This window comes from Trachymyrmex septentrionalis, unplaced genomic scaffold (assembly GCF_001594115.1).
Source record: "Trachymyrmex septentrionalis isolate Tsep2-gDNA-1 unplaced genomic scaffold, Tsep1.0 scaffold67, whole genome shotgun sequence".
Classification (NCBI taxonomy): domain Eukaryota; kingdom Metazoa; phylum Arthropoda; class Insecta; order Hymenoptera; family Formicidae; genus Trachymyrmex; species Trachymyrmex septentrionalis.
In genome coordinates, this window is record NW_017305852.1 from 418,126 (window position 1) to 440,304 (window position 22,179).

The following is a 22,179-nucleotide window of genomic DNA, read 5'->3' on the forward strand; positions in this document are numbered from 1 at the left end:
TATAATAATATTATTTATTATTAAACAGATATATTTAAAAAAATTTTCTGCTGTCTTACCAATTGGAGATACACAAAATTTTTTATTGCTTTTGCTAGCTTCGACATAGCCAAATCCAGGAAAGCTATGGACATGTTGCAAATTCCATTGAGTATTATCGTTCCCATTGTCCATTTCCCAGATGCAGGCATCATGATCATATCTTAGGCACACTGTTTGCCCATATTTTCTTTTGTATGTAAACAACACATGATTGTTGCTTCCCAATCTAGCTAGATGTGTGGTTGCCTGCGTAAGAAAATTAATCCTTTGTAAAAATTTATCTTTTCCCTCCAAATCGCACTCTTCTAATTGTTCAGCATTAAACCCCACACAAGGTTGATCCCCTCCAACACTGTTATTTTGTTGGTCTGTACATAAATGTGCTAGCCTGTGTAAACAATGATACATTATATAATGTTGAAAATATAATGGAATAAAATAATTTTAAAATAATTAGATATTATATGAAATGTTAAATAAAATGTTAATTAAAATGTAGTTAAATTAAAACTTCTGAGTTTAAAGCTATATGTATATATATGTGTAACAATTATATAATAAAAAGTACCTAGCATGAATTTCTGCAGCAAGAGCCTCATTGGGTAGACATTCACCTCCAGTGTCGCCTTTAATTAATTCATTCCACATTAATCCATTTTCATATTTGCTTAAATCAATTTGCAATGTATCTTCTTTGTGCCTCCAAGTTGCCATATTCTCCTCCAATCTATGTGGGCATTCTCCTTGTATTAATATCTCATTATCTATTGTAACAGATAATTCTAATGACTTGATGGTTATTTTAGGTCGTTTATTACTATGCTGTTTTGGTACTTTAATCCAAACAGTAAGTGATTCTTCGTCTTGTGACCAATAGTACTTTGGAATCTTTATTTGCAAACTAACGCTTGGTTTTTCTATTTCAGTTTCAGTTTGTTGCAAATTTTTATTCTCGAAACTAATGTTATCCTGACAAATAGAATGCAAATAATTTCCATTTTCTTCTACATAAACATAGTCTACTGTGCCTTGTACTTTCAGTAACTGTTTATCTATGTTATACACTTTCGTTATTTCATTTTCCACGTACAAACTATACGATAATAATATGAGCTGTGTATATTTCTTTTGATTATTATCTGTAGCAATAGCACATATAGTTAAAATAATTTTGGAACTTTTTTCTATATATTGAACATTCATGATGATTCCTGGTTTTTCAGGAGCTACTGGAAAAACTTTCCTATTTTCTTCTGTATATCCTATCAATATATGTAGATTTCCACCACCATCAGAAATTACCACAATATTATTCGAAGTAAATCCAATTGATGGATTATATGTTATTTCTGATGACCTTGTATCTGTATGTAATTTATATACTTGATCCAAGGAACCATCCTCATCCAGACGCCAAACAGCTAAAGTTTCATCAATGAACCAGCATGACATGTCGTATACATTGTTAAATAAATGATTATGAAAAGCGAAGAGTCTTGCTTCCAGCCAAGATTCTTGATTATGATTTGGCTCTAATCTGTATATATCTGAAACATACTTTTGTCAGAAGATCTTACACTCTTTGATTGTTTGCTAATATATAATTGTATGCATAATATTCCATACATTTTTATACTTACGGTTTCTTAGCCTGTTTTCAGAAATTATAGAAATAACCTCATTGAAAAATTGATATTTCTCAAAAGATGAGTTTATCAAACTCTTATTAGGACGTAACTCGATTATTTCTGTCATTGTTGCTTATATTAATAAATATTAGTAAAATATGCATAAATTCTCTTGAATCAATAACAGGACAAGCTACTGACAGAGACTGCGTTGGGAAACATCACTCGGATGCCATTGTATCATCTTATCTTTATTTAACATTGGATGAACTATAAGGATAAAACGATCAGCGGAGGGGAGGCAGACATTCGGATATTTCCGAACGCAGCCAAAGTAAACTCACCTAACCCTAACTTAACTTAACCTATAATCAGGATCATGACATGGCTAGTATTGACAAAAAGTACAAATGTAAGTATAAATTTAATTAAATATCAGTGTTTTATATATTATAATATATTATAAAATACAAAAATTTAACATGTAATACATATATATATATACACACACACATAATATAACAATTCTATAAAAAAAAAACATTTGTATATTAAAATATTTGATTCCGATATGAAAATATTTATAAAATATATAACAATCTATATTTTATATAATAAATATTTTATATTATAAATTTAATAATTGTTTTTTAACAATTTTATCTAATCCACCTAAAGTTCTTTTTCTATATAATTTTGCTTAATATATACAAAAATATATATTAAAATTTTGCCTTGAAATTTTTACTAAACAATAAAATAAAAAATAAAAACTTTTTTTTGTTAAAAGTCACCTATAGCTACAATAATATTAGATAACGCCTTTCTGGCATCGCTTTCTTTAAATACACTTAAGATTTCCATTGCCTTTTGTGAGTGCTTCTTCACGAGCTCTTTAGTTAATCCAATACCTGGACCAGCTGCAACAATATCAAGTACCTATAAACATAAATTATTCATATAATCTTCTGTTGAACACACGATAAGGAATAGCAATTAATTTGATTGTGCATCAATTTTATTAAATATTAATTATTTTAAAAACCTTTAAATAATCAACATTCTCAACTGAGTCCAATCCCTTATCAAGCTCTATTAAAAGTGATGGATCATGTTCAACATGGAACATAATTGGAGCAGCACACAAATTTTGTAAAATTCCCTTGTCTTTATTAATGCATAAACCTAAGTCCAAGGAAGCCTGTAAAAAAATTATTACAAAAACTTATTAAAAATATTATAAGTATTTTACAAAAATTGTGGCAAAAAATGAAATTTATTTAAAATATAATACATTACCTGCCAAGCTAAAGCTAAGTGTTTGCCAAATTTGTATCCCTTCTCTTCTATTTCTTTGCTGTGACCAGCTATTTTTAATGTACTTTGGCAACTTTTTCCAAGCAAAGATCCAGCACCATAAGTGTTCAAAAGTGTCCATTCCTTCAATGCATAACCTGTGCGATCCTCAGGTGGTATTGATGGTATAGGAAAATTTTGATTGTCTCTGCGAGCTACAAACTCTGCTTGACATAAGTCTCTTACTGCAGCTGATATTAATAACAAAAGCTGAAAAATATCTTTTTTATTATAAGCCTCTTAAATTAAAAAAAAAAAAAATTTTTTCCTTCTTTTTCTTGTAATAAATTACAATGCACACAGCATAAGCAAGAAAAATAGCGAATATGTATACTTACATCTTGATTTTTGAGAGCTGCTATTTCGGTACAACTAGTACTAAGCAAATAATCACCACACAGCAATGCTATTTTATTACCAAAAGTTATGTTGTTCAATTCTGTGGAATCTATAGATCCTGTATCTATATTTATGTTTACCAGTCCTCTATGTATTAAATTGCTAGTGCGTATCATTTCTGTAATTTCCGCCAGTGCTCTTTGACTGAAACATATTTATATATTTAATATTAATATTTTTTTCCTTGATATATATATTTTTATAATGTTAGCAGAATTTAAATTTTTATGTATAGAGTACCTGTGCAATACACCAGCAGCTTTGTCCTCTTCTATAGGTTTTGCATTCAAGTGACCAGCAGCTTTGGAGATTAGCAGCAAGATGAGACCAAATGCCTGCGTATTACGTCCATTATAAATAATGGCCCTGTTAAAAAAAAAAAGAAACAGAAAAAGTGCAGATAAAATTTCTATTTCTAGGAAAATTTATGATAATTTACTTGGCTGTTTTTAATACAGGATGATTTGATCCAACTAGCTTCCTCAAGTGCAACGCAATATTGGCAATCTCGTCGCTCAATAACCATCTTAAACTTAAGAAGGATGTTGGATATCCAACAATCTTCTCTGCCTCCGACATAGTTTTATTCCAGTCCGTCTTTTGACTCACTGCTAACTTGTTTTCCGCTTGATTAATGTTACTGAAGTGGAATCTATCTCGTGCAGAAATACAAACTGCTCTCTGAGTTTGGAAAGTCTTACATGACTTCCACAGAATCATAGTCACAAAATTGCTTTCTTTCCAAATTTTGAACACAGCTGTATTTGCAGACATCGTTTAGTTTATTTTTTTAAATACCGTGATATTCTAGAAAAAAAATAAATTGATTAGCAAACACGAATTTTGGCTAAAGTTCATTCCACTCTACCTTCCTCTAAAAGAATTGGTAAAAAAATTATTTGTTCAGATTTACGAGCATAATGTTAAAAAAAGCTCTTAAATATAATATTAAGTACACAAGAATTTAAATATAATACAGTTGAGGAACTAGTATGCCTTAAAGATTAACAGAAGAAGTATGAATCATTAAAACTTTCTCTTCTGACCTAACTTTCCAAAATTTCTCGTACAATCATTTCACATATTTGTACACAAAAAAATTGTTTTATATTGAAAACTATTAGAAGCCCCTGAAAAACCTAGTTAGCAAAGTTGACATTAAATTAATATTAATAAAATTATATTTTAAATAAATTTGTGTGAATATAAAATTATATTAATCTGCAAAAATTTCTAGCGGCTACTTTTTTATCTTCAAAATCAAATTAAAAAAAAGAAGCTGAACAGATCAAATAAAAAATAAAAATAAAATGACTTTTAAAAGAGATGGAATATTTATATGAGATGAAAAAATAGGTCAGAGACAATTTATTCACATGTACATAAAAACGACGTAATAATCGGAAATGAAATTAACAATTTTTTTATAGCATTTATCAAGGCACTTACCGAGCGGTTTAAATTAAATAAAGGAAATATCGTGCGCAGCTTAACAGTTGTTCAAATCGTATTTGCGAGCCTGGTATGTATGCTACGGCTCACGTACATCTAAACATGGTGGAAGTTCATAATGAGAGAGTTCACTGAGGAGAGTTCTTGTACCGGTTTGGTCTACATTTTAGGATCTAATGGAATATGCCAATCAGATGCAAGAGTTCATTGAGCGCTCAGTAAGCAGTCGTGCTTTTGGACATTCAAACTTTGTGTATTATGCGAATTGAGTTGTCATGTTACCATGAGTGTTTTCCAACTGCTTAACACATCTTAACACAAACGTACATAGGAATGCACAAAGTGTATCATTGTGCACGATTCAATTGGAACAGAATGTGTACGCTGTGCATAGTTGAGATCCGTTTTGGATAGAGTTAGATTAAATGTTTTTCCGCCTGTATTAAATAAAAAAAAATAAAAATACCGGCCACTCAACGTCTTCAAATCTCATTTATAGTCGCAGTTAGCAACATATAATTGTCACTAGAAAACACAAGCTTACACAGTCCTCGATTGACAATGAGTACAAATGTATAACGTAGTGTCGACGATAACGGATAATTGGAACGTAACTTGTGTCGCCGTGTGCACGAAGCATGAAAGTGTCTAGGGATATTGCAATTGGAAAGCACGCCATGTGTTTTACGGCTAAATCATATTGAGGTTATGGTGTTGCGATGTCGTGATGATTGTGATTACATTACGGTTGCCGCAATATACTTATATCGATTTGTAATGGCATTTAATTTGGTATACACTTAATATTTTCACGAGAAAAAGAAGGCATCGTAGAAAAGAAAAACGAAAAAAATGTTGAGCGTACTGTACAATCGTGTGCCGTGTGAAACACTGTGCAACAAAAAGCTGTGGAGCACGACGAGATACATGTATAGCAGCGGAGTCACGACACGATTGATATTATCTAATAGATTCCACATTACCAGGCGTAATTTTATGTTTCTTTCTTTCGGCATCAGGGTAATATATCCAACAATTTTTTAATTATAAATATTGCATTATGATATAGACTTTTGCATTCAATTATCGATTATATAATTACGTACAGGACTGAAAACAAAATACATATTTCTTTAACGAAACTAAGCGCTACATTGCGCAGAAATTTTATTTCACTTACATTAGAATTAGCTAGGAGGCAATAACTCTTATTTCTTTATAACATTCACTCTTTAACGTGTGTACTTTAGTTAGGGCTGAGCAAAATATATCATTAAAGTACTTGAAATACAAAATATAAAATAGTGTTCAATTTAGTATTTGAAATATAAAATATAAAATACTTTTATGTGCTTTGCTGAAATATAAAATATAAACTGTATTTTAAATACAAGTATTTGAAATGTATTCAGCTCTGATTACATATTAGATAATATATACATATGACTATACATATTTATATTTAACGTTTTATATATATATATATACATATATATATATGTTTATATACTTTATATTATATACTTATTTATCATATCATATACTTATTTATTTACTTATTTATTTGGTTCTATATTTTATAGTATTTTATTGTATTTTGTGTGTTCCTGGTTATATTTTGTTATTTATAAGACAATCAATAATAAATATAGATATATCACAATTATCTTATGTCAATGTTATATCAAGTTTTGAGATTTTATACACAAAGAAATTTTATATTATTGAGACGTATCATGATATATAAGGTGTGATAATCATAATTTATCAGAAGATTTATTATGGATGATTTGTTTGCAATAAAGATTTTTGTTACTGCTTCTATAGACATAATCATCTACATATGCAATGGGGCGAACGTCGAGAAAACGCTGCCGAAGGAAGAGGCTTAATTTCATAAAATTGAATGAGAACACTGATGAATCTCTGATACATTTAAAATCCTGGCTTTTAAGTGAAAACTGCACATCGATTCGTTATTTAATACCAAAATATTTTCCCCTCTCAGGCAGAGGTTTAAAAACATTAAAGCGCATAGAAAGTGATGAAGTACTGATTCAGTTACCTCTTCAAATGTTATTAACAACAGACGTCTTATCGCAGAGTCATATTAAAACTTTATTTCTGTATACCACTGATAGTTTTAGCCCCCAATGTATGCTTGCAATGTTTCTTATATACGAGACACATTTAGGTATAGAGTCAAAGTGGTATCTTTATCTAAAAACACTGCCGCAGTCTTTCACAAATCCAGATTTTTGTTCCAACAAAGAGAAAGCAATGTTACCAAGTTTTATATCGCATCCTTTATATCAAACACATAAATTGCAAGAAGATTTTTCTTTACTAATGAAAGTTATAAAACACATGGATGTTGATAGAAGCTATTGTCCTCATTGCAATGTGTGTCTGCAAAAGATCGTAACATTTGCAAAATATAAATGGGCATACTATGTTGTCAACACACGAGCTGTATATGTAGATGCTAAAGTATGCAAAGAGAACATATTTAACATAAAACAACCTAATAATTTGGCTCTCGCACCGTTCTTAGATTTATTTAATCACGATATGAACGCCGCTGTTAAAGTATCTATTGTCACGGATAACTATCAGAATCAATTTTATCAAATTGTTACTTTGAAACCGTTTGACAAAGAAACGCAAGTGTTTATTAATTACGGTACACATGACAGTCTCAAGTTATATATCGATTATGGATTTTTCATTACATGTAATCCGCTAGATGAAATCCAGTTTAACATCTTTGATATAAATAGATGTTTTGATATTTCGAGGAATAAATTAGATTTTATTACATTCAATGGCTTCCATAAGAATATGTCATTTACTCGCGATGGTTTGAATTACAATGCAACAATGGCATTATTTATATTGAGTACAAAGTTAAAGAAGGACGATTGGAAATTGAAAATATTTGGCGGAACATTTGATACAGAGGAACGGAGTATAATCAATAAACTAGGAATAAGTGTCTTAAACTTGAAAAGAACGAAGTATATGTGTGCTTTAAGTAATATGAAAAATGTTAAACTTAAGAGTCTGAGCTTTTCAATCGCGATTAATCTCATAGAAGAGTATATTAATATCTTAGATGCTGCATTTAATTATATGGAGAAATTAAGAAATGCTATATTATATTAAATATAATACAGCTTTCCAGATTAATATAATCTACACAGTACAATATAAAATATATTTAAAAAATAATTTTTGTATATACGTATACATATATAAATTTCATTAAACATATCTTGTTTTACAAAATATTGTGATGATCGAATAATAAATAACGATCAAAATATTTCTTTGATTTTCTTTTTATTTATCCATTGTATGTAATATAAATACAAATACACACACACACACACACACACACACACACACACAGAGAGAGAGAGAGAGAGAGAGAGAGAGAGAGAGAGAGAGAGAGAGGGTGTTTCAAAAATAGTTGGCCAAACTCTAAGAGCATATTCCATTCATTATAAGGATGAAAAAAGTCATATAAACATGGATTCGGAAACGCTTTCTTTCCAAGTTATAAACATTTCTTATGTAAATTGTACATACGTCAGCATACCTCGCTTCGACGTTTCATGAATTTTATTTCTATTCTTTCTAAAGTAAACAAAGAGTCATTAGATAGGTATGGAATTGGAATCAGTAAGCATTAGGAATTTAAGCATTTAAGAGTGAAAGATAATATTGATCAACATGGTAGCTTATTCTAACATCGAATTGGCAAGTCTAAAATCATATTATCACTGCGTGTGAAAAAATGCGAAATACTCCGAGAGTAAGAAATTTTTGAACATCTTCAACAATCCATGCGACGTCGATGCAAAACATGCATCGATGCGGAAGGAAATCATTTCCAACAATTTCTGTAATGAAAATATAGCTAGAAGTATAAAATAAAATATAGATATAAATATAAAATAAAATATAAGTATAAAATTAAAAAAATGTTTATAATTTGAAAAAAAGCATTTCGGAATCCATGTTTAAATGACTTTTTTTTCATCCTTACAATGAGTGGAATATGCTCTTAGAGTTTAACCAACTATTTCTGAAATACCCTGTAATTTTTTAGAAATGTTAAATATTTCTCAAAACGTAAATTTTTTTATGTATGTAAATCATCAATTTATTATACTATATATATAGTTTATTATCTAAAACAAAAATAACAAGTGATCAGTTTTTATTTGGTTCGATTATTCTTTGGAAATTTTAAGTAGTCATGAAACATGTGTAACATTTGTTACATGTTTATAAATTTATAATTATCATGATTAGCATACGTTGATTTTATATAAAAATTAAATTTTTTATATTATAGGGTTGGCAAGTAACACGTTACTTGTAACGTTGTAACGGCCGTTACTTTTTATCGTTATCTTTGTTATATTCGGGTTGAAAAAGTTCATTCTTTACTGAAAATAACTCCTAATTTGTAACGCGTTACTTTTTACTCGTTACTTGTAACGAGTAACACGTTACTCGTTAATTATTACTTATTTTAGTAAGAAACACGTATTGGTGACAAGTTATTTTCCAAAGTGGCTTTTCCAATCTTAGTACAACCTTAGCATTTAGTTAGTTAGCGTTACCGTCATTAAAAATTGCAATGTTATTATCAAATGGTTTATTATAAAAACTAACGGCAAAGAAACAGAAAAGTAATGTCTGCCAACCTTGATTATAGTGTTGCAGCGGCAATGTAATCGACCGTGCTCAGAAGAAGAAGAGTGTGCCGCAATCTAAATCTGTGGTGCCTCCAATAAAATTAGTATCGGTTGTTACTGGATTAACCGGAGCAAAGCCCGGCCAGCAAAAAAGAAATTGCTTTCATCCTGGTATTTCTAGCTTGAGCAGGGATGTTATTGACTTACACGATAAATCGTCGGTCACCAATATGAACATGTTAAAGGCCATGCTTAGATACATTTGGCCAGAAGTAAGTCATATTATATTAATTTAAAGTAATATGTACAACATTATGTATTCTATTTTTGTAGGACGATCCAGAAATACGGAAAAGAGTAAAAATAGCAGTGGGTTTACTTGTAGGAGCTAAAGTCTTAAATGTTCTTGTACCATTTATTTTCAAGTATGCGATAGATATTTTAAATGCCCACACCTCAGCAATGTCTGGCAGTGCTGTGATGAATTTAACAAGTGCACCTGCAACAGTCGCGACTGTGGCAATGTCGCTACTTGTAGGATGTAAGGATATCTTATTTTGGAATATCTTAATATTTTAGTAAGAGAATTTTTATGATATATACAGGGTCTCTTAATTAAGGTCGGAGCCGCATTGGAGACGTAGAATAGGTCAAGGGGAACAAAAAAGTTTATACCATTTTGTAATTTTCGCAATAGTTAACACATTAATTACTAAAAGATATTAATTACTAAAAATGGTCGAATATTGGACTTTAATAATTTTTTTCTCAAATACTATCAACTTTATAGAAAAACTGTAACAGACAAAAATTGTTTATTTTCTTCTCATAAAGTTCTGAGAATTTTTTCAGAATTTTTTAATACCGTATTTTCTCATGATAACAAAAATAAGAAAATGCAGTACTAAAAAGTTGATAAAAAGTTCTGAAAAAATTCTTAGAGTTCTATGAGAAGAAAATAAACAATTTTGATCTCTTATAGGTTTTTTTGTAAAATTGATAGTATTTAAGAAAAAAATTATAAAAGACCAATATTCGGCCATTTTTAATAATTAATATCTTGTTAACTATTGTGAAAATTACAAAATGGTATAAGACTTTTTTGTTCCCCTTGAACCCATTCTACACCTTTAATGCGGCTCCGACCTTACTTAATAGACACCCTGTATGTACACACGCGCGCACGCACACACACATATAGGATTTTAAATAATTCCAGAATAATCTTTGTAGATGGAATAGCACGAGCTGGAGCAGCCGGTTTTAGCGAACTTAGAAACGCGGTTTTTGCGAAAGTCGCACAACATTCTATTCGTAAAATAGCAAAAAACGTTTTTGTTCATTTGCACAATCTCGATATGGCTTTTCATTTGAATAGACAGACCGGCGCTTTATCGAAGGTGATATATGAAATTTAGTAACTTCTTTTATCATTTTCAAAAATATTAAAAAACCTATATGTTACATTTTAAAAAATATTCTTTATATCTTTTTCAGACAATCGATCGTGGCAGCCGTGGTATTAATTTCGTTTTAAACGCCATGGTATTTAACGTTGTACCTACAGCATTCGAACTAGCGTTAGTTAGTGCGATATTGGGAATAAAATGTGGACCAGAATACTCGGCTGTAGCGTTGGGTTGCGTGGGCGTTTATACTATGTTCACATTAATTGTTACACAGTGGCGCACCAAATTTAGAATATGTATGAATCAAGCGGAAAACGAAGCGGGCAATAAAGCGATAGATTCGCTCATTAATTATGAAACCGTAAAAGTTAGTAATAAAATGTACTTGTTTTTAAATAGATTTTTTAAAATACACATGTCTTGCTTACTTTAGTATTTTAATAACGAGAAGTTCGAAGCGGAAAGATACGATCAATCTTTGAAAAAATATGAAACATCATCCCTCAAGACTAGCACAAGCTTAGCGATGTTGAACTTCGGACAGAATGCCATTTTCAGCGGTGCACTAAGCCTCATCATGGTATTGGCAGCACAAAATATCGTAAATGGTAATTACATTTGTAATTGCTAATTTATTATCAAATTATACAGTACTTTTATAAAAAAAATTAATGCCTATATCTTTATTTCTTTTGTATAGGCACTATGACTGTCGGTGATTTAGTGATGGTGAATGCGTTGTTGTTTCAACTCTCGGTTCCTCTAGGCTTCTTAGGCTCTGTTTATCGAGAAGTAAGACAAGCTTTTATTGACATGCAAACAATGTTTACTCTCATGACAACTGATACTGCAATTAAAGTAAGATTATATTGATATCTACGTGGCAATCTATTTCTATTTGCAAATAATTAAATTGTTTTTCGGATCTTTATTAACAGTCAAAAGAAAACGCACTGAGATTTTACATAACGTCAAATTCATCGGAAATTCAATTTAGGAACGTAAACTTCCAATATGTTCAAGGAAAACCTATTTTTAAAAATGTATCATTCACTATACCGAGTGGCAAGAAGGTTGCTATTGTTGGAGGATCTGGTTGTGGGTAAGGTATTAGGTATATCTATATAAATTCTTTAACATATAAATTACTTATCATAAATTCACCAACAATCCGTCAATATCAATATCAATAATTATTTATGATTGCTTCATACAGCCTTTTATCTTTCCAGAAAAACTACAATTGTGAGACTACTGTATAGATTTTTTGAACCAGATAATGGCAATATTTATATCAATAGTCATAACATTCGAGATGTTGATTTAGACGACCTCAGACAATGTATTTCAATTGTGCCACAGGTGAAATCAATGTTTCATCCTTTTCTTTTAAAGCTAATTATTTTATGTATAATACATATATTGCAATACTTTTTATAATATATTATTTATAACATATCAAAAACAAAATTGTAGGATACTGTACTCTTTCATGAAAGTATATTTTATAATTTACATTATGGTAATTTGAGAAAATCGCGGGATGAAGTTTTCGAAGCTGCGAAAATGGCAAATCTACATGACTCGATACTAAAATGGCCGCAAGGATACGACACACCCGTGGGAGAACGTGGTTTGAAATTAAGTGGCGGAGAAAAACAAAGAGTTGCAATTGCCAGAGCAATTTTGAAAGACAGTCCTATATTGATCTTCGATGAAGCTACTTCTTCTTTGGATTCCATTACAGAACATGCAAGTTTCAGAAATACTATAGTTATAGAATGATTCGTATAAATCACTGATTTAATTATTAGCGAAATTTGAAGATATATGAAAAAGTAGTAGTTTATACAATGTGTTCAGTACAAAAGAAGACATCATATAGTGAAACAATTATTTTATAGGTGGGGACATTTTCAGATCAAAATCATTTGGTGTTTAATGAATTTGATGCTCAACACACTATTGTTCAAACTACTACTTTTTCATATATCTTCAAATTTCGCTAATAATTAAATCAGTGATTTATATCGGTCGCTTTATACAAATCACCCTATACATAGTCATATTATTTAAATATCTATCCTACATTCCTTTAATATAAATAATTTCTTTACAGAACATACTTGATGCCCTACGTAATGCAACCGAAAAACGGACATCAATCGTGATCGCACATCGTTTATTGACAGTTATGGATGCTGATGATATACTTGTATTAGATCAGGGTAATTTAGTTGAAAGGGGAACGCACGAGTCATTGTTATCTATACCAAATTCTTTGTACAGCAAATTGTGGGAAACTCAATATTTAGGCATGAAAAAATTACAAGAACAAAAAGAGAAAAATCAAGCTGAACAGTTTAATTAAAGATAGTGTAACTAGGTAAACATATATAACACTGAATGAAAGTTTTAGCCTTTTCAAGTAATTGTTGTCTTATAGTTAGGCTTTAATAAATTATGTGAGATATACAAAAATAATTTCACAAATAGTAAAATGTGTTACATTTATATGTTGTACATACAAATGTAAGTATTAAAGATAAGTGACAATATTTGTTACAAAGTCAATGTACATATTAATATTAAATAAACAAATGTTACGCTCGTAATCTTATTAGAAGCCTTCTATTATGTACATATATCTTGAATATTTCTCTCTCTCTCTCTCTCTCTCTCTCTCTCTCTCTCTATTATTATTATTATTATTATTATATAATTATATGTATATAATTACTTTGATTTGAAACTTGTAATAATATGAAATAACATATTCTTATGTGTAATATGCAATAAAAATTAAAATCATGTGTCAAGCAAAATAAAGAAGTCAATACATGCACAATTTTCAATTAAATTAAAAAATTAAATTTTCGATTTATCATGAATTTAACTTGATCAATAAACGGTAAATAAAAAACTAAGATGTTTTAGTGAAGGTTCCTGAACAGTCACTTCAGCCATATTGAATCATGACGTCATAAGCGAGAAAAACATGTTGATTTTTCTTGCACGCATTTGTAAATAAAGAGAATTTGGATGAAACAAAATATTGAGATCGCTTTAAAACACTTGTAAAAATAGGCTGAAACTATCTTTATCTTCCCCGACAGTCAGTAAATAGTAAAAAACACGTAAATTGTGTCTATTAATTTTTACTTAATGAGCATGTGTAGCCTATTTTTGCTTCACTGCCTTTTACTATACCTTTTACTGTATATTTACTAAAGTCAGAGAAAATAGGATACATTTTTACAAAACTTAATATATATTGATGCCTTACAAAGACTCCTTACTAATCACCAAAAAATTAGATAAAATATAGCAATAGGAGTCAGGCGCAGTAATTGTTGCGTAAAACAAACAATGTGGATAACACAAAACTTTATTAGAAAACCCGCTAGCAGATTATCTAATAAAATTTTGTCGTATCCACATTGTTTGTTTTGCGCAACAATTACCGCGTCTAACTCCTATTGCCCTATTTTATCTAATTTACAAAGCTTAAAACAATTTCAATATTTTGTTTCATCTAAATTCTTTTTATACATGGCAAGAAAAATTAATATATCGGATAATTTCTCGCTTATGACGTCACGATTCAATATGGCTGAGTTACGTACTCAGGAGCCTTAAATTTATTTTATTTTAGAAAAACATTTTGAAAAAGCATTGATTACTAATACTTTCACAGTGTTACCTTGACAACCATTTGAAACAATTATGGTCGCCGACTAGCCATGACTAGCCTACAATGAGTGTTTGACAACTCTTCGACAATTTGATATAAAGATAGATTGTACGCAATTACAATGCGAGTTATAATACGCTGCATATAAATATAAAATGCAAACTGAAACCTCTATTTTACCAGTAGTACAACTTAATGTGCACAGAACAATCACTAGGTAAATCAAACTTTGATCATATAAATTATGACGTAATATTAGATGAAGATATAAGAAATGTTATAAGGTTTAGTACATGTATTTTAATATTTTTAACTAAGAACTTAATATCTTATCTGTTAAATATGATGTACATTAAATATATATATAAATTATAGAAAAGCAAAACCTTCAAAAAACTCTGCAACACTGGAATCCAAAAAGTTGTCTCCTTGTAGAAATACGTTATTTCCATCGAGTAAAAAATGCTTAAATCCCTTGCTCGGTTTGTATAAAGATTATTAAAATGCCTGCTTGTTTATGATCTTATCACATATATATTATTTAAAAAATTTTTAATATATATTGAATATATTCAAATAGGTGCGCCATATAGAGATACTATGAAACAACAATCGCTGTCAGATGAATCAAAGTCCGGTAATAAAAGTATTTTTGGGCAAAGAGTAATGTCAGCGAAAATGCTTCGTTTTAAACAGTTACAAAATCAATTAGCTGATGCACATTATCATCTCAATGTAAGTATAGAAAAGATGTTGACGTATATACTTAATACTAAAGATATTTTTTTTTTTACATAAAACTAATTTCCTTATGTTTTTTAAGGAACTAGCAAATGAAAACAGATTATTAAAAGCATTACAAAAAAGACAAGATTCTGCATTAAGGCGTTATGAAGGAGCAAATGCTGAGTTACCAAAGCTTATAAATTCGCATCACGAAGAATTGCGAGTACTTCGAACAAAATATAAAAAATTAAAAGAATTACACAAGGATACATGTAATTTGCTGAAAGAAAGAGAAAATGAACTTTATTCTGCGAATGTGAGTTTTTCAATTAATGCATTCCTGTATATTATATTTTTATTTTTAATATGCATTCATATAAATTTCCGAACATTTTCCTTTATAGTCACAAAATAAGCATTTATTGCAACTTAGTAAAGATCGAAATCTCGAAGAGAGAGAAAAATTACAATTACAATTAACCGACATGAATTATAAAATGCGACAGCAACAAGAAACTATTCAGGTAACTTTCAACATTTTTTTTCAAAAGTTACATTTACATGAGAATAGCAGAAATAAAATAGATTATATTGCAAAACTGCAGCTTTAGCTGAAATATCTTTTTGCAGCTATTACACAGGAAACTTACCCTTGAGACTAAGAGTTTGAAACATCAATTACACATCGAGATTTCTAAACATAAAGAAACACAAAAGAACTTACAAGAGACAATAGAGAAATTGAAAAATTTAGAATGTTTATTAGACAATAGAGAAAAGAGATTATATTCTAATGGTCAATTACCAATTTATAACAAAGAAAAAAATCTAGGTAGTCATTCTCTCACAAATTTCAGGTATAAAAATTATATGTATGCATCTTTTCTCATAATGTAAAAAATATTTATATGGAGACTCTGTATTTTAGTATCTCTAATCCAATTAAATCGTCTAACAGAAGTAAAAGGAGTGAAAATGGGCCAAAGGATAATTTGGTGAGTTTGTTATTTATATGCGATTAAGCATAATTAAGCATTAAGAAAGATTCTATAAATTTAATATAATTGCAGCCATCACTTGACATATTGGAATCCAATGATGATGAAAAAGTAACTCAGCCAAATAATGTTAATCACAATCAATCGGTAAATCAGTTAAAGTCAGAAACAATGGCAAGTTTGCAACAGATACGAAAGTTTCGTTTACAAAGATCACACATGCGTAAAAATGCTCATTCTATGGATGACTTAAGATTTAAGTCAAAGGATTCTGAAATGAGTGCGCATGATGATGAAAAAGTCATATCGATAGATTATAAATCAATATTGAAGAGAGATGAATTAAATAATGATCAAGGTGAAAGTGGCAAATTAAGAAAATTATTTAGTAGAATAAAAAATCAGAATACACAAAAATTACAAAAAGAACTAAGGGCTGAATTTGATTATTCATCTGATGATGGAGAAAGTGGAAACGCTTGTGAATACAATCAGTCTTACGATACTCCACAAACATCTAGAGAGTTGTATGTAAGGTATGCATATTACAAGACTATATTTTTCATGAGAAATCATGTAAAGCAACATTATATAATTAAATCTTTTTATGTAGTAGTATATTTATTTTCTGTGTCTATTAATATAACGATCTCCTGATTTTTTACTCTTATGTCTGTTATAGACTGATTAATAGTACAGATGATACCTCTGATACTTTGGACGATATAATGAAAAAGGTAGACAGTAATGAGGAGGAAGAAGAAGAGTTAAGCACACGTCTAAAGGAAAATTTAACATTTCAAAAGCACAAGAGTGAAACAAAATTATTACATTATAGAAAAAATGATTTTTATGATAGCGGTTCTGAAGATGACGTTGATTCCGAAGGAAAGATAAATATAAATGGAGATTCTCCCATTGAATATAAAAGCAATGATTTTCAAACCAGTTTATCTAAGTTCGCTAAAGAGTTCAGTAAATCTTTTAATGGTGTCACTCATTTAGAACATAATACTTTGGACATCACAAAACAGTCTGTTGGGAGATTAAAGGATGCACAGTTACCAAGAATATCTAATAATACTTCGGATGATGTAAGCTTAGAAAATGCAGAAGTTCCTCAACAATCTTCAAACTTAAAAAGGACATGGCTGGACAAAGAACAATTGTTGGACAGTAACGGAATAGATGACTCTTCCACAGATATGAAAAAAGAAGATTGTATAAAAAAAGAAGAAATAAAATATTTGGAAGAAAAGCCAGTATATGCTGACATGTCATGTGATAAGGTTTATCATGATATAGACAATGCAATATATGAAGAAATGAAAAATTTGCCGACATTGGAAAAGAAGAAGGTTGAAAAGGACTCACAGGAAGCTTATAGAAAGGAATCTACGATAAATCATTTGGATGGGAGCATTTGGCCTGTGCATAATTTGGAAAAAGAATATTTTAAGCTTAAAGACGAAACATGCAGTGTAATGCGCCACAGTGATGAAGAAACATCAGATAAACCTGGTGCCAACATAGAAACGCAAAATAAATTAAACGCTACATTAAATGTTGATGTATCTCAGACTGAGCAGAGTAATGGTGCAAAGAGCGAGATAGCACAGTTAAAACAAACAAATGAAAAGAAAAGAACAATTAATTACAACAAAGAGAAGCTGTTGGCCACAATGAAAGCCATCGATGACAACGATAATATCGAATTCCTGAGCCAAGGATTCAAGGATCATAATGTGAATAGAATGCAGATAATGGAGAATCTACATCGCGGCTTACCAGCGCATTCAAAACCGAAACGCGATATTATTAGAGATATATTTGAGGATAATCCTATAGAAAGTAAAGTCAGAGGCACTTGTAGCAAATCTCACTGAAACGATCACATCAAAGATCATAATAAATAGCGCGAAATTTATATTATATTTTTGTCTTGCCTCCCTTAATTCTACTGCCCTTTACGTGCAAACTTTGCCAAAAAATGAAATATTTAAAGAAAAAATATGTTATATTTTTTCCTGTTGTACTACAGTTTTTATCTTAATTGCTTGAGGGTATTATTAAAAATATTAGGTATATTTTCCCAAAAATAAATAACAAAAAGGAGCAAAATGTATAATATTTTTAAAAACTCAATTATAAAAAACACTAAAATAAAAAAAATGTTAAATAAGTTTTTAACTTTTTAATCACATTACCAGCCAAAGAAGCTCTGCTTGGTTTTATTCAGAGAGAACACACGCCGATTGTGATTACTACCTTAAATCGCCTCCGCAGCAATTATTTTAGTTTAAATCACAGTCTCTTTTGCAAGAATTTAATTGAGTACCCTAGCTGCACATGTAGTCATCAATGTCAGGACCTTCTCCACGTTATTTTTAACTCTCCTGATTCTAAGATTCAAGCTCGTCACATTGGAACTAACCAATCGCATTTGTTGTTCAAAAGAATTGACTAATCACAGTTGATCGACCGATTAGGTTAATCGGAGTTGGTGAGATCCCAATTCGGAGTTTTCGTTCCTACGATAGTCACCTGTCACAGTTTTGCTGCGAGCTGCGACCTCTACATGGACAAGGTATGGTCGTATTGTCTTCGATTTTCAACAGGAGGCAGTTCTGACAACTCTGACAGAACTATTTAAGCAATTAAGCAGGAAAAAGATTATCAATTGTCAACATGTCACGAACAGGAACGAAACTCGATGCAAAGAAAGTGGCAAGTGTTGCGCTATTTTGTATGAAATATTTATTAAGTGATATCGGTTCGCCGTTAATAATCTGCTTAAAAAACCAATTCTTATTCATTTCGAATACAAGATTAGTATCAAATGGAGCCTTGAGGTTATGGTGTGTCATGTGTTCTTTTTCATATATAGGCTATATTTCATATTTTAGGCTATTGTCGGATCTACAATGAGTCTGTAGTCGGAAGTTTTAGACTTAATCGGTGAAGTTGGCCAATAGCCAACTTGTACGACTAACGCTAATTGGCCAACTTCACCGATTAAGTCTAAGACTTCCGATTACAGACTCATTGTAGACCTGGTATATAGGATGTATCTTAACATTATAACTACCAAACAATCAAAATTATAGATTTGTAATTTTTTATCAAAATTACTCAAATTTATAACGATATCTTTTTTGTAATTTACTGCAATATATAAAGGATTAAATTGATTTATTTTTTTTGTTACAGAACTCTGAACTGTTCACCCTAACTTACGGTTCAATTGTGGCTCAGTTGCTCCAGGACTATGAAAACATGGAGGATGTTAACAAGCAATTGGAAAGAATGGGTTATAACATTGGAATACGACTGATAGAGGATTTTCTTGCAAGGACTGGCTCTGGTCGATGCTATGATTTCAGGGATACGGCAGAGAAGATTCAGAGTGGCTTTAAGATATTCCTAGGCATAACGCCATCGATTACGAATTGGAGCCCGGCCGGTGACGAATTCTCTCTGTGCTTCGAAACAAATCCACTAACGGAATTCGTAGAATTACCAGATAATTATTCGAATCTTAAGTACTGTAATATATTGCCTGGCGTACTCAGAGGAGCCTGTGAAATGGTACAAATGGAAATCGCCTGCTGGTTTATTCAGGATCAGCTTAAAAACGACAATTTGACCGAACTGCGGGTGAAATTTGTTAAAAGGTTAGAAGATGCAATACCAGCGGGCGAAGATTGAATGTATCCATTATCTAAATATGTGCAAACGATATCTGTGATATCGTATATATCGTTCTAATCATTAAAATATATTGTATCTTTAAGTTTAAGATATGTTGTAACAATTATTTCTATCAATGTAGATTAACTTTAATCTTGATTTCACTCACATTTTATTTTTTTGTAATCCTTATTCTAGTGAAAATTCTCAGAATTTTTATAGAAATTTCTAGATTTTATAATCTTTTAATAAATTTCTCAGAATATATAAATTGTAAACACTTTTCAAAATGCTGAAAAAGTATCTTTTTTTTTTAGAATTTTTCATATATGTAAATTCTGAAATATTCTAAGATTTCTCCTTTTACAACTTTTAATAAAATCTTATCAAATCTGAAAATTTTTAAGTACTTCAGAAATTACAGAATGAAATCATAAGAATATTTCAAAATTTTCTTAGAACTTATATTTTATATGATAAATTCTAAGAAGAGATACAGATTTTCTCAGTATTTCTGAAAAATATTCGAGTTTGTATAAAAGTTATGAGAAAAAAACAGGATAAAACTAGAAAAAATTTTTAAACAAGTTGAATTGAATGAAAGTTAATCTATATTGGTAAAAATGGACATGAGGCGTGTATTTTCACCGCTTGCATTCTGTAAACTTTCAATTAAAGAAAATAAATATATAGTGGATTTTTTTTCTTTTCACATTGATGTCAGCAGAGATACTAAAATTGTATATCAAATTATTTCCTATCCTATTAAGATAAAATTATATTTCTTTTTTATGTATAACTATAATATTTTTTATCGTTCTATGTGAAATATATAAGAAAATTTTCCTTCTAAATGATAAATGACATAGTTTTTCTTGCAAACAGTCCATAGTCCATAATGCGTCCAATATTAGATACATATAGCTGTGTCTAGGATATATAGGTTAGTTTAGCTTAGGTTATGTTTCTATTGCAACTTAAATATAAGTTCATAGGCTGTGATTTAGATGTTTTCCGCGATTTTGTATTTCTTTCTTTTTTACTTTAATTGTATATGAAGTGTAATTTCGAGAATCATACGTTCTGATCATAATATATATTATAAAAAAAACTGTTATAAAAGAATAATTACATATAGCGGAATTATTAACACACTCTATGAACTTTGGTAAGTAACTATCAGTTTTTTTATAGCTTTTATCATTTTATTATTTTATTTTTATCTGACATTTTATGACATTCTCATCAATCACTTTCAATGAAATCGATAATAATAATAATTCTTCAGATATTCTTCGTATCGCTGTCTTTGTATAATGGAAGTAAGATGCAAGCATTGTTGTAAATCGCTTTTCAAAGGTAATTCTATTTTGTTTAATGCACATCATGAGGTAAAACCAAAGCAACAAATGAATGTAGGATGTCAAGCAGATGAATCTGATTGCTGCTCATACATGACTCCTGAGAATGCACCAAATTGGATTATGGATGCTATCAATCAAGTATATACTTCTTTATCAAGATTTTAAAAATACATGTATATATAAATTAAGATAATTATTTTGTTAAGGAATATTGGACCAAGGGAAGATTATATTGTCCGTACTGCAACAATCGCTTAGGATCTTTCAACTTTGTGAATGAGCTCAAATGTTACTGCAATAAATATGTAAAGCCACCCATAAGGATAGTTACCTCTAAAGTAGACATATTATATGAAAGTTAAAAATAATAACCAGACAGAACTTTCTTTCTATGTATTTTCTGTTTCGTATGTACATATTATAATATATATTTGTAAGAACTATCATCATAAATAACACTTGTGAAATCGTGGAAAATATATTTTTGCAGAAATCTTTTTTTTTTTATATTATATAAAGTAAATCATATAATAACTTATTTTGATTAATATATAAATTAATTTTTTACTATGTTTGTGTGATGAATAATGACAATCTATTACATATAGTCACATATAAACTTCTATCTTAACTTTTACTTAGATCTTTTTATCTTTTTTATTTAATTCATATTTACATTTAGTTACAGCTTTTCCAACTTATGTATATTGTG

The 22,179-nt window shown here is 29.8% G+C and overlaps 6 protein-coding genes across 9 annotated transcripts in view; 4 read left to right on the plus strand and 2 right to left on the minus strand.

The window, feature by feature from the left end:
- Positions 1–1,888, minus strand: part of LOC108753244 (nudC domain-containing protein 1) — a 2,237-nt gene extending 349 nt beyond the window's left edge. Inside the window, exons 1-3 of the mRNA XM_018494669.1 lie at positions 1,683–1,888; positions 611–1,589; positions 60–430 (exon numbers count right to left, since the gene is read on the minus strand). Of these exons, the coding sequence (XP_018350171.1) occupies positions 60–430; positions 611–1,589; positions 1,683–1,797 (1,465 nt within the window). The 5' untranslated portion in view covers positions 1,798–1,888. The remainder of the gene's footprint in view (positions 1–59; positions 431–610; positions 1,590–1,682) is intronic.
- Positions 1,889–2,442: 554 nt separating this feature from the next.
- Positions 2,443–5,194, minus strand: LOC108753245 (decaprenyl-diphosphate synthase subunit 2). Of its 2 annotated transcripts, XM_018494671.1 has the most exons (8): positions 5,185–5,194; positions 4,875–4,973; positions 3,865–4,232; positions 3,666–3,791; positions 3,365–3,569; positions 2,970–3,236; positions 2,716–2,871; positions 2,443–2,609 (listed from the first exon to the last, which is right to left on the minus strand). In XM_018494671.1, exons 3-8 carry the CDS (start codon positions 4,197–4,199, stop codon positions 2,454–2,456), a joined length of 1,245 nt encoding a protein of 414 aa, XP_018350173.1. In that variant the 5' UTR covers positions 4,200–4,232; positions 4,875–4,973; positions 5,185–5,194; the 3' UTR covers positions 2,443–2,453. The 2 variants fall into 2 exon arrangements, with proteins under 2 accessions (XP_018350173.1, XP_018350172.1); XM_018494670.1 differs by lacking the exon at positions 5,185–5,194 and having other exon boundaries at positions 4,875–5,103.
- LOC108753243 (ATP-binding cassette sub-family B member 7, mitochondrial) lies at positions 5,100–13,459 on the plus strand. The gene is made up of 11 exons (XM_018494668.1): positions 5,100–5,897; positions 9,607–9,858; positions 9,920–10,127; positions 10,820–10,986; positions 11,084–11,362; positions 11,429–11,603; positions 11,696–11,853; positions 11,934–12,097; positions 12,228–12,357; positions 12,472–12,747; positions 13,115–13,459. Exons 1-11 carry the CDS (start codon positions 5,730–5,732, stop codon positions 13,364–13,366), a joined length of 2,229 nt encoding a protein of 742 aa, XP_018350170.1. The 5' UTR covers positions 5,100–5,729; the 3' UTR covers positions 13,367–13,459.
- Positions 13,460–14,600: 1,141 nt separating this feature from the next.
- LOC108753242 (intracellular protein transport protein USO1) lies at positions 14,601–18,392 on the plus strand. The gene is made up of 9 exons (XM_018494667.1): positions 14,601–14,906; positions 15,065–15,171; positions 15,270–15,424; positions 15,513–15,731; positions 15,820–15,939; positions 16,046–16,272; positions 16,344–16,410; positions 16,486–16,949; positions 17,096–18,392. Exons 1-9 carry the CDS (start codon positions 14,845–14,847, stop codon positions 18,297–18,299), a joined length of 2,625 nt encoding a protein of 874 aa, XP_018350169.1. The 5' UTR covers positions 14,601–14,844; the 3' UTR covers positions 18,300–18,392.
- Positions 18,393–18,996: 604 nt separating this feature from the next.
- Positions 18,997–20,191, plus strand: LOC108753247 (trafficking protein particle complex subunit 3). 2 transcript variants are annotated; one of them, XM_018494673.1, is made up of 2 exons: positions 18,997–19,140; positions 19,624–20,191. In XM_018494673.1, exons 1-2 carry the CDS (start codon positions 19,102–19,104, stop codon positions 20,119–20,121), a joined length of 537 nt encoding a protein of 178 aa, XP_018350175.1. In that variant the 5' UTR covers positions 18,997–19,101; the 3' UTR covers positions 20,122–20,191. The 2 variants fall into 2 exon arrangements, with proteins under 2 accessions (XP_018350175.1, XP_018350176.1); XM_018494674.1 differs by lacking the exon at positions 18,997–19,140 and adding an exon at positions 19,157–19,271.
- A 1,050-nt stretch (positions 20,192–21,241) lies between these two features.
- On the plus strand, positions 21,242–21,841 carry LOC108753240 (E3 ubiquitin-protein ligase RNF180-like). 2 transcript variants are annotated; one of them, XM_018494662.1, is made up of 4 exons: positions 21,242–21,271; positions 21,392–21,462; positions 21,523–21,605; positions 21,674–21,841. In XM_018494662.1, exons 2-4 carry the CDS (start codon positions 21,420–21,422, stop codon positions 21,827–21,829), a joined length of 282 nt encoding a protein of 93 aa, XP_018350164.1. In that variant the 5' UTR covers positions 21,242–21,271; positions 21,392–21,419; the 3' UTR covers positions 21,830–21,841. The 2 variants fall into 2 exon arrangements, with proteins under 2 accessions (XP_018350164.1, XP_018350163.1); XM_018494661.1 differs by having other exon boundaries at positions 21,392–21,605.
- Positions 21,842–22,179: the final 338 nt, after the last annotated feature.

Excerpts from the sequence above, each read along its gene's own strand:
- LOC108753245 (XM_018494671.1), bottom strand. The coding sequence starts at position 4,199 with ATGTCTGCAAATACAGCTGTGTTCAAAATTTGGAAAGAAAGCAATTTT. Across the intron at positions 3,570-3,665 it reads GCTGCTGGTGTATTGCACAG|TCAAAGAGCACTGGCGGAAA; the intron begins GTACTCTATACA and ends AATATGTTTCAG. Across the intron at positions 2,872-2,969 it reads ACTTAGCTTTAGCTTGGCAG|GCTTCCTTGGACTTAGGTTT; the intron begins GTAATGTATTAT and ends ATTTTTTTACAG.
- LOC108753243 (XM_018494668.1), top strand. The coding sequence starts at position 5,730 with ATGTTGAGCGTACTGTACAATCGTGTGCCGTGTGAAACACTGTGCAAC. Across the intron at positions 10,987-11,083 it reads AGACCGGCGCTTTATCGAAG|ACAATCGATCGTGGCAGCCG; the intron begins GTGATATATGAA and ends TATCTTTTTCAG. Across the intron at positions 12,748-13,114 it reads TGGATTCCATTACAGAACAT|AACATACTTGATGCCCTACG; the intron begins GCAAGTTTCAGA and ends ATTTCTTTACAG.
- LOC108753242 (XM_018494667.1), top strand. The coding sequence starts at position 14,845 with ATGCAAACTGAAACCTCTATTTTACCAGTAGTACAACTTAATGTGCAC. Across the intron at positions 15,940-16,045 it reads AGCAACAAGAAACTATTCAG|CTATTACACAGGAAACTTAC; the intron begins GTAACTTTCAAC and ends ATCTTTTTGCAG. Across the intron at positions 16,950-17,095 it reads TCTAGAGAGTTGTATGTAAG|ACTGATTAATAGTACAGATG; the intron begins GTATGCATATTA and ends TGTCTGTTATAG.
- LOC108753247 (XM_018494673.1), top strand. The coding sequence starts at position 19,102 with ATGTCACGAACAGGAACGAAACTCGATGCAAAGAAAGTG. Across the intron at positions 19,141-19,623 it reads AACTCGATGCAAAGAAAGTG|AACTCTGAACTGTTCACCCT; the intron begins GCAAGTGTTGCG and ends TTTTTGTTACAG.
- LOC108753240 (XM_018494661.1), top strand. The coding sequence starts at position 21,420 with ATGGAAGTAAGATGCAAGCATTGTTGTAAATCGCTTTTCAAAGGTAAT. Across the intron at positions 21,606-21,673 it reads TTATGGATGCTATCAATCAA|GAATATTGGACCAAGGGAAG; the intron begins GTATATACTTCT and ends TATTTTGTTAAG.